The 11,707-nt window shown below is 40.1% G+C and overlaps 1 protein-coding gene across 1 annotated transcript in view; it reads right to left on the bottom strand.

The window, feature by feature from the left end:
- LOC102858770 (tyrosine-protein kinase transmembrane receptor ROR2-like) overlaps positions 1–11,707 on the bottom strand; it is a 105,068-nt gene that overhangs the window by 57,542 nt on the left and 35,819 nt on the right. Inside the window, exon 4 of the mRNA XM_006903311.1 lies at positions 3,315–3,442. Coding sequence (XP_006903373.1) covers positions 3,315–3,442 — 128 coding nt within the window. The remainder of the gene's footprint in view (positions 1–3,314; positions 3,443–11,707) is intronic.

Raw genomic sequence — 11,707 nt, 5'->3', positions numbered from 1 at the left:
CTAAGTCATGATATAAAGTAGACTTTTTACAGCATACTGAGGTAAAAAAAAAGTTGAGAAGTCCTGTTTTAAATGGAATTCAAGGCTTCTCCACTGAAAGACACTAACATCTTCCAAACCTTTTGCCACAGATGAAGATGTTCCCTTTTTGGTCCCGATAGCACCCTTTTCATTCTGCCTGGACTGTGCAGGGGCCCATTTCAGCATATGTCAGAAAGATCCTTCTGCGACACTGACCTTAACTTAGAAGAGCCTTTCTGTGGTGCCTGAGTGAGTTTCTAATGAGAGGCTTCATTCTTTTTTCTTCTCTTTTTTTTTTAAACTAATTTCAATGAACACTTACAGAGATTTTGGATTGCCATTCATTCATTGTTACACTTTTCTCCCCGCCCCCCCCCCCAGTTAACTCTTCTCCTTGAAAAGCAAGAGAAAAACTCCTTCATTGGTATACAATCCCCCCCGCACCCTCACCCTGAGTATACTCCACTCTGCAACCCTCATTCCAAACTCTTATGATAATCATAATGCTGTAAAATATGTTACTTTTAAACTGTTCTCTCCCTCATTAGCTTCAATGCACTATACATAATTTATGCAGTTTTTCTCAGTCTTACTCCCACCTTGATGTCAGCCTCACTCTACAACAGTGGCACCATACAGTATTTGTCCTTTTGTGACTGTGATATTTCACCCAGCATAATGTCCTCCAGGGTCACCCATTCTGAATAATATTGCATGAGTTCCTTGTTTTTCAATGCAGTGTAGTATTCCATTGTGTGAATATACTACAGCTTCTCTATCCATTCATTTGTTGATGGGCACTTAGGTTGTTTCCAACTCCTTGCTATTGTGAATAAAGCCGCGATAAACCTGTCTGCTTGGATTGTGGTTATGGTCTCTTTAGGGTATACTCCCAGTAGTGGAATTTCTGGGTCAAATGGTATCTCTTTTTGCAACTTTTTGAGAGAGCGCCACACCACTTTCCATAGTGGTTGCACCATTTTACACTCCCACCAACAGTGAATAAGGGTTCCAGTTTCCCCACAACCTTGCCAGCATTTGTTGTTTGCTGTTCTGTTAAATTTTGCTAGTCTTACTGGGGTAAGATGATAACTCATAGTTGTTTTGATTTGCATCTCTCTTAGAGCTAGGGATTTTGAACATTTCTTCATGTGCTTGTTGGCCATCTGCATGTCTTCTTCTTATCCACTCGCTAGCCAGCCTGTTGCAGTTCTTCCTAACCCACCAAGATCTCCCTTAAGGAGCCATAATAACAGAACTTTTGTAAGCTAATCAGGGGAAAGCACACGCAAGCAAGATTCTGCTGAACGTTATCCAAAAATGCCTGGAACAGTACATCAACGGAAAATTGCTTGAAGTGCAGTCTAGGTTTAGAAGCTGTGGTACTAGGGATATTATAGCTAATGTTAGATGGATCTTGGCTGAAAGTAGGGAATACCAGAGGAATGCCTGTCTGTGTTTCATTGACTATGCAAAGGCATTTGACTGTGTGGATCACAACAAACTGTGGCTGACTCTGAAAAGAATGGGAAAACTTCATTGAACCTATGCTTGGACCAGGCAATCTTCAGAGCAGAGCAAGGAAACATTGCATGGTTCAAAATTGGGAAGGGTGTACGCCAGCGATGTGTCCTGTCTCTATATGTTTTTAATCTATATGCTTAACAGATTATATGGGAGACTGGGCTCTATGAAGAAAAATGTGTCATCAAGATTGGAGGAAGACTAAACAGTTTGCTTTATGCAGACGACACAACCCTGCTTGCTGGAACTGAGGAGGACCTGAAGCGCTTGCTGCAGAAGGTCAAGGACTGCAGCCTTCAATATGGATTGAAGCTCAACATCAAGAAAACAAAGGTTGTCACCACTTGGCCAACTGGCAGCATAACTATAGATGGTGAAGAGATTGAGATTGTTAACAGCTTTAGTTTACTTGGCTCCACAATCAACATTCTCGGTACTAATGGCACCAGTGGCCAGGGAATAAAAAGAATGGCATTTGGAAAGTCCATTGTGAGAGATCTCTCCAAAGTGCTGAAGAGCAATGATGTCAGTCTGGAGACCAAGGTGCACCTGATCCAGGCCACAGTCTTTGCAATTACTTGCTATGCATCAGAAAACTGGACAATGACTAGGGATGATAGAAGGAACATCAATGCCTTTGAGCTGTACTGCTGCAGAAGAGTATTGACTGTAGAGCATGGACTGCTTGGAGAACAAATAACTTTGTCCTAGAGAGGGTGATTCCAGGCTGCTCCTTGGAGGCAAGGATTCAGACACTTCATCTGAATACTCTGAACGTGTTGTAAGGTGGGACCAGTCCTTGGAGAGGGATGTCATGATTGGGAGGGTGGAGGGACAGCACAAGAGAGGAAGACCCTCAATGAGATGGACTGATTCAGTGGCTGGGGTAATGAGGCTACCCTCAATGAGATTGACACAGGATAGAGCAAGGTTTAGGGCTGTTGTACATAGGGTCGCTGTGAGTCGCAGGCAACTCGATGGCACAACAACACCAGCACCAATCAAGGGTTTAAAATATGCAAAGTAGGGAGCTATCATGTGGAGAATCCCCTTGATCTGCATTGCTGGAAGGTCTGGTGTCCTCACAATATTTTTTTGTTCTTTATGGGATCATCAGAGAAAACTGTGTATGTTTTGGGAGAGTATGGATTTTCTTATTTATCAATGGCCTTCCCTACAGAAGCTAACAACCAGGAGGTTCTGGAGAGGTCGTGGGTGAGCAGTTCCACCTCATACATGCTTGCTACCATTTTCAAGCTATGAATATAAATGAACACCTGGCTGCGTTCCATGGAAAAGTGAGGACTGAAGGTGAGTGTATACTGTGCTGCTGAGGAAACACTCCATGGGTTTTAGAATATTTGGTTCAAGCATTTGTAAATCACTGTACCTTAACAAACATGTCATAGGGAACTGACCCTAGGAGGGCATCTGGACAACATGCAGATTGGCCAAATTAAGTGCTGTGTGATTAACACATAGTCCTATTACTTAAGGATTCACACTGTTTGGCCAAATTAAGTGTTGCATTTTTACATTTAAACAAAACAAAAAAATGCTGAGAACAGTTTAGAACAAACTAGAAATGGCAACAGCTTTCCAAAAACGACTCTAATTTTCTTTTTTGCAAGAGTGAAAGACATGCACTGAACTAGTGCATTATGACAGACAATGCTACTAACTAAAAAAAAAAAGGCAGGTCCTTCATGGGCTGACAGGTAGGCTGCGAAAACACTCGTGGTTTCACAGCAAACACATGCAATTCCCACCTGTTATCCGGTTCTCGATCTCCCCCTGCATCTGGAGAGAGTCCACAAAGATGGTCTGGTTCCCAATGAAGCGTGCACAAGCAATGCCCCGGTAAGGCTGGCAGAATCCATCCTCATGATAGTCGTCCCTGGTAGAATCACACACACATTGCTCATAAATGCATTGGGAGGTGTTTAGATATCCCCAACGTTACATTTCTTAATCCTTGTAAGACTGAATTATTTTTGGCTTTGATATTTTTGTTAAGACAATGTGTAATGAAAGGTATTTTTAATTAAATAGAAGTATGTTTTTAAGGTAATATGGATTTTTTTTGGTAATGTGGATTTAGATACCATTAGTGAGAGTTCTCGTGGCCTACTGGCAAGAAGCTGCACTGTAATTCCGAAGGCACATGGCTTCAAGGGAGAGGGATGGGAAATTTCCTCCTGTGGGATTAACTGCGACTGAAAACCCACCAGAGGGTCAGCTATGGGTTTATTCCAACTCAACAGTACACAATCCTCAAAACTGAGTGTGATGTCTATGACCTAAGTGGTGCTGGTTGGATGACCCTTGTTCTTTAGATTGATGAAGTTATATGTGCACTGGTCAGATGACAGCACAGCCTAACAGTAGAATACAGCTTCCCAGGAAACTTGGGAGGTGGGAATGGTAGGTGGCATTGTATGTCTCATTTCACACAGAAGGTTAAATCCAGCCTCTTATGATCCAGTAACAAAATTCCTATGCAAATGAGATAAACAAATATGACCAAACAAAACCCTACAAATATCTGCTTATAGGAGCTTGATTTGCAATTGCCAAAAGAAGTCTTTCAATAATGACTTGACTGTGGTGTATCTATCTGATGAGAGCATACTTCAGTGATGTCAAGAAATTAAGTATCAAATTACAAAAAGATGTGGAGGAACCTTAAGCCCTTATGGCTAAGGAAAAGAAATTGGACTGGAAAAGACTACATAATGTATGGTTCCAACTACTGTGAAAACTGTGAGATAAGAACTCAAAAACTCTTGTTTTTCTAGCTCTCACAATTTTTTTGCCACTTTGTATCACTACCTTTAGTGGAAAATATTTGCATTTTCTTACTCTGATAATTTTTACCTTATACAGATTTCAACTTTAACAGATTTTACTGCATATAACCATCGGGAAGGGTCAAAATGATAGTGACGAAACAAAGGTTTCAGGAGTTCAGTGTCATAAAGAATGATGGGCATACACAAAAATACAATTATCAAAATCTGTGCAACACAAACAGCCAACTTATAATGTAAACTATGAAGATATAAGCTAATTATAATATTGCAGAAAAACTGGTTTAGTAATACTACCAAATGCATTACAGAATGATGCTAATAGCAGGAGAACGCACATGCATCTGAGGAGAGGGGAAATTTCAGAACTTTCGGAATGTTATGCTTAATTTTTGTTAAACTAGAAATGGCTCTGAAAATCAAGTCTTATTAATGAAAAAGTAACAACAATGCACCATATTTAAAGGAATATGGAGCACAGCAAACAACAAATGCTGGCGAGGTTGTAGAGAGACTGGAACCCTATTCACTGTTGGTGGGAGTGTAAAATGGTGCAACCACTGTGGAAAGTGGTGTGGCGCTTTCTCAAAAAGTTGCAAATAGAAATACCATTTGACCCAGAAATTCCACTACTGGGAATATACCCTAAAGAGCCATAACCACAATCCAAGCAGACATGTTTATTGTGGCTTTATTCACAATAGCAAGGAGTTGGAAACAACCTAAGTGCCCATCAACAAATGAATGGATAGAGAAGCTGTGGTATATTCACACAACGGAATACTATGCTGCATTAAAAAACAAGGAACTCAAGCAATATTATCCAAAATGGGTGACCCTGGAGGACATTATGCTGAGTGAAATATCTTAGTCACAAAAAGACAAACACTGCATAGTGTCACTGCTGTAGAATGGGACTGACATCAGGGTTAGGGTAAGAATGAGAAAAACTGGATGAATTATGTATACTGCACTGAAACCGATGAGGGGGAGAACAGTTTAAAAGCAATATGTTTTAGGGCATCATGATTATCATAAGAGTCCAGAATGAAGGTCACAGAGTGGAGTATACTCAGAGCGGGGGTGGGGTGGGGGGTGGGGATTGTACACCAATGAAGGAATTTTTCTATTACTTTTCAAAGAGAAGAGCGAACTGCAGATAGGGCAGGGTGGGCGGGGAGAAAAGTGCAACAATGAAAGAATGGAAATCCAAATCCTCTGTAAATGTTCATTGAAATTAATTCTAAAAAAAAAAGAATATGGAGTAAGAGGAAGGCTAAGTTTCTATGAAGGACTGAGTGTAACTGAGAAGTCTGCATATAGATGGAGACGTGCATGGTTGTGCATGTGTGCACGTGCATGCGTGCGTGTACACACACTCTCTCTCACACACAGACTGTTAAACTACATCAGAGATATTGTGGTACATTCCTGCTAATATCCCTGTTTACAAACATTTTCATGAAAACTATGCTAATCCAGAATATGTACTCTATCTTGAAGTCACAGATGAGAATTCATTATTTTAAAATTCTCTACAAGTTTAATTTTTAATTGATTAGAATGAAGTAAGTGATTTAAAAAAAATTATTGGGGCAGCGTTTGCTGCCAGTTTAGGGCCTGTGTCAGGAAAAGGAAATCTTACTCATAAACAATGCCACCCAAAGGTAATAAAGGAGGTTAGATTTGCTTCCACTGTGGAAAGCCGGGCCACTTTAGTAGACAGTGTCACAGACGAGAGCCACAAATAGGCAGCGAGTAGAGAGAAAGCTCCCACTCACTTGCTTTAAGTGTGGATCAGAAGGACACATGGCCAAGGGCTGCCCACACCAGGTCTTTGTGACTGACAGGACTGATAGACCCCAGCTCCCAGCTGGAAACAAAGGAGGATGCTTCAACGATTTAGATCCTCCCAGAAGAGCTGTGGGTGAGTATTAACATTACTGGTAAGTTTATTCGTTTTCTCCTGGACACAAGAGCCTACTATTTGATCCTAAAAGCCTTCTGCGGTCCCAACTCTTCTCACTATTTCTAAGTTGTTGGAATTGATGGAAAACCTCATAAGCAGTTCCTTACTTCACCTCTGCCTTGCATGCGGACTTCCGAGCTGTAAAACAACCCAGTGGTAGATGGAATTTGGTCCAGGACTTAAGAACAATAAATGACATAGTTGAGCCTCGACATCTTGTGGTTCCTAACCTTTATACTATAAGAGACAAAGTGCTAGTCAATAAGCCTTTTATTTTAAGAACTACCTTCCCTCTGTAACTTGATTTGTGCCACTGTTAGAACCTCTACTTGGAATATTATTGCTTTTAATTTCTGACTCATGTACTTTTAACTTGTTAGTTAAATTTGTGTCTTTTAGGCTGCAACAGTTCCATGATACATCTTTAAGGATATGAACATGTATGGCTAAGCACAATTGATAACAGTTCATCTAAATTCCAGAACCAATCTCCACAATAGTCTACGTGTTTTCTATTGCCAAAGGAGCCCTTTAGAGTAATAAGAGAAGATCTTCACCCTGAAACCTACAGCGTCCCTTTTCAGCAGGAAGTAGCTAAGAGAATATGCCATCCCCTTTTCCTTATGAATCAGGGTGAAGTCTCTCTCAGGGAGGAGTGACAGGGAATGGCAAAGGACACACTGACAAAGGAGATTAATCAGAACTGGCTTTGACAAGCACTGTGGCAATGGGACTTTCAAGGGGGAAAATAAAGAGGAACGAACTGGGGGTAGAGAAAATAGTGCAACAATGAATGAATGGAAATCCAAAATCTCTGTAAATGTTCATTAAAATGAATAAAATTTAATAAAAATTAAAAAAAAAACACAAATCAACCCATAAGGTTTCTTTCAAATTAATAATTTACAGAAAAACACATTTAAACGGGGAAGAACTCTTTAAAAAAAAAAGAAAATAATTTTTTTTGCCCATTTGCCTTTCAGGTTACTAAGTGATAAACACCTCCTCCCCTCAACTCCAGCGAACAGGGGAGGCCCTGCTGAGATATCAGTCTACCTCCCTTGGAGGGAGCAACACCCATGCCTTCCCTCTGCTGCACAAGAGATCACCAATATGCAAAATCCTGTCAAGACAACACCTGTAACTAGTATAAGAATGAGGTCAAGGACCTGCAACTGAACTGTCTAATAGAGTAGAGAAAACAGGTACTTTGGCCTTGACCTATGCTGACCAGCTACACCATGTGGAAATTCTTAAAGTCAAGTGAAAGAGGACGGGTGGAGCGATGGTTTCTGGAGGGCAATAGTCCTCTTCTTTCAGGAGACAAGAGGGGAGCAACGATATGCAGGTTCTTCAGAAAACATTATCATATCCCATGACATTATTTAGTTACAAAAAGCTATTATCTAGTAAGAAAAGACTCACATGATGTTAAGAAAGCAGCAGTCTGTCTCAGTCATCATGAAAAAAAAAATAAATTAACATTTCTCATAAAAAAGTAGATACAATGAATACCACAAACAGATAAACAACATAAGAAATATGTTGATGTGGAGTTATTTAAACAGTTCCAGAAGAAGGTACAAATGATGGAAGAAACAACGGAAGCCATTAAGAGAGCAAATACCCAAGAGACAGTGATCCATAAGAAATATATTGATGTGCTATCACAACAAGATAAAGGTAAATAACCCAGTTGAAAAATGGGCACAGATATGAACAGACACTTCACCAAAGACATTCAGATGGCCAACAAGTACATGAAGAAATGTTCAAAATCCCTAGCTTTAAGAGAGATGCAAATCAAAACAACTATGAGATATCATCTCACCCCAGTCATAATACCAAAATTTAACAGAACAAACATAAAAAGCTGGCGAGGTTGTGGAGAAACTGGAACGCTTATTCACTGTTGGTGGGAATGTAAAATGGTGCAACCACTATGGAAGGCAGTATGGCACTTTCTCAGAAAGTTGCAAATAGAAATACCATTTGACCGAGCAATTCCACTACTGGGAATTTAGCCTAAAGAAACCGTCACTGTTCCCCAAGCAGATATATGCACACCCATGTTTATGGCAGCTTTGTTCACAATAGCAAAGAGCTGGAAACAACCCAAGTACAATCAACAAAGGAATGGAGAGGGAAGCTCTGGTATATTTACACAATGGAATATTATGCAGCATTGAAAAACAAGGAACTCATGAAATAGTATGCAAAATGGATGATCCTGGAGGACATAATGCTGATTGAAATAGCTCAGTCACAAAAGGACAAACATTGCATAGGGCCACTGTTGTAAAACGGGACTGACATCAGGGTTGAAGGAAGACAGAAAAGGAGGGGAGGAATTATTTATATTGCGTTGAAACAGATGAGGGAGAGATCTGTTTTAAAGGGTATATGAATGGGTATTCTTGTCATTACAGAAGTCCAGAATGAAGACTGCATAGTGGAGTGAACTGGGGGGTGGGGGTGGGGAGGGGAAAGATTGCATAACAATGAAAGAGTTTTTCTTTTCAAGGAGAAGAGTGACTTGGGGGGAGGGGGTGGGCAGGGAGAAAAGTGCAAGAAGTGAAAGACAGGAAGTCCTAAGTCTCTGTAAACTTTCATTAAAATTAATAAATAAAAGAAATTTGCATGAGTACAAAAAAATATATTGATGTGATATATTTACACAATTGAATACTACACTGCTTTGAAAAACAAAGAACTCATGAAATATTATACAAAATGGGTGACCTTGGAGGACATTATGCTCAGTCACAAAACGACAAATACTGCATAGTGCCATGGTTGTAAAACTTTACTGACATCGGGGGTGGGAAGAGACTGAGAAAGATGGGATAAATTATATCTACTACATTGACACAGATGAGGGCGAGAATTGTTTAAAAGGGATATATGATTAGGTATTATTGTCATGACAGGAGTCCAAAATGAAGGCTGCATAGTGGAGTGGACTTGGGGGGAGGGATTAAATAACAACGGGGAAAAAAATGTTCTTTTTCTTTTCAAAGAGAAGAGCAAACTAAGCAGTAGGGGTTGGCAGGGAGAAAAGTGCAACAATGAATGAATGGAAATCCAAAGTCTCTGTAAACTTACATTAAAATGAATAATAATAATATTAATTATGTAATACAAAAGGACACATACTTATGAGAAGCAATTTGAACAGATATGAAAGAAAATACAAAAGGTGGAAAAAAGAATTGATAGTATAGATAAAGAGGTACAAGAACTTAAAAAATCATCACAAGACAGAGGGGGTGCAGTCAACAAAGTACTGGAAATAATAGAAAAGCATGAAGATGCAATCCAGAATATTAATACTGAAATGGCAGAAGTATCCAATACACTGGTGGAACAAAAAAGCAGAACTGAAGAAATGAAACAGAGTTAGTGAGTTGGAAGACAAGAGCATAACTGGAAACATACTAGAAGAAAAATTACAGATAAGACATAAAGAAAACAGAATCATATGGGATGATTACAAGATGATAAAAGAAACAATATACATTTGATTGGAATTCAAGAATGTAAGAGTGACATGGAAGAAGTACTAGAAGAAAAATTTCCGATATTGTGAAGAATGGGTAAATCCACACTCAAGAAGCATAGAGAGCATCAAACAGGACAGACCAGAAAAGGAAAAAAAAAACAACAACCCCACAAAACATCAAGGCAAATCATACTCAAATTCTCAAAATTAAAATATAAGGATAGAATATTAAAAGCAGTACAAGAAAAACAAAGAGGAAACAATTAGACTGAGTTCTGATTTCTCAGTAGAAACCATGCAAGTTAGACGACAATGGGCTAGGAAATACAGAAAGTTGAAATAAACCAATTGGTAGCCAAGGATCCTATATGCAGGAAAGCACTCTATAAAATATGAAGGAGAAATTGGATTATTTGCAGTAAAGAAGAAACTTCAGACCTATGTGAAAACAAAACCAAAACTACATTATAAGCCCAGTGTGGTGCCAGAGAAAGGTTATGAATATACCATGGTCTGCCAGAAGAACAAACAGGTTTATTCTAGAGAGGGTAAAGCCAGCCTGCTCCTCGGAGGCAAGGATTCTGAGGCTTAATCTGACATACTCTGGGTATGCTGCAAGGAGGGATGGCTTCTTGGAGAGGGACATCATGCTTAGAAGGGTGGGGAAATGGAGAAAAAGAGGAAGATCATTATGAGACGGATTGATACAGTGACTGAGATAATGAGGGTAGGTGTGTCAGAGACAGTAAAGTAGGCAAAAGACAGAGCAGGTTTCAGGGCTTTTGTACATACGGTCACTATGAATCCCAAGTGCCCCGATGGTACAAAACAACAATAGCAACTTCACATGGAGACACCAAAGGAAAACGGATGGAACATGGTAACCAGAAACGATAGGAAAAGAAACAACAAAATGGCAATGGTAAAACCAGGACTAACAAGAATCATACTTAATGTGAATGGTATAAATGCACCAATCAAGAGAAAAAGAATAGTAGAATGGATAAAATATCAAAGCCTATAAAAATGTTGCCTACAAGTGACACATCTAAAAATACAAGAGAAAGACAGACTCAAAATCAAAGATTGGAAAAGCAAATGGCAACCAGAAAAAACAGAAGTGGCAAATGTAATATATGATAAAACAGACTTCAGAATGGAAAATACCATAAAAGAAAAGGAAGGCCATTTCATACTTATTAAAGGCACAATAAATCAAGAAGCCAATTTTAGTCAATATTTATGCACCAAGACTGCACGGCCGGAAGTCGGACAGTGCAGTAGGAAGTGGGACTGTTGCTCCCACAGTTATTTGGAGAGAAAAAAAAAACCCAAAACCAACTCTCTTGTCTAGCTTGACAACTTGGGACCCCCTTACCTCAAGCAACAAGGGAGGTCCTGGGCACCTCAACAGAGGCGAGAAAACACTTCCAGAAGGGAACAACAGGCTTCTCCCTTGGTCATTCAGATACTTTGGGGGGAAAACTGATGTCTAGCTTGACCATGAGGGACCCCTTCAAACAAGGAACAGAGAAGTCCTGGGAACATCGACGGAGGAGAGAAGCCACTTCCAGAAGGGAACAACAGGCTTCCTCCTTGGTCATTCAGGTTGTTGTTGTTGTTGTTATGTGCCGTCGAGTTGTTTGCGACTCATAGCGACCCTATGGACAATAGCCCTAAACCCGGCTCTATCCTGCGCCAACCACACCGCCTCTGACACACCCAATCCCAATTACCCCAGTCACCGAGTCAATCCATCTCACAGAGGGTCTTCCCCTCCTGTGCCGTCCCGCCACCCTCCCAAGCATGATGTCCCTCTCCAAGGACCAGTCCCTCCTGGCAACATGTCCAAAGTATGTCAGACGAAGCCCCAGAATCCTT

Source organism: Elephantulus edwardii, unplaced genomic scaffold (assembly GCF_000299155.1).
Source record: "Elephantulus edwardii isolate Elephantulus edwardi_28Jun2011 unplaced genomic scaffold, EleEdw1.0 scaffold00560, whole genome shotgun sequence".
In the NCBI taxonomy this organism is placed as follows: Eukaryota; Metazoa; Chordata; class Mammalia; order Macroscelidea; family Macroscelididae; genus Elephantulus; species Elephantulus edwardii.
Note: the sequence above shows the minus strand (reverse complement) of the source record. Positions and strands in the feature narration are given on the sequence as shown.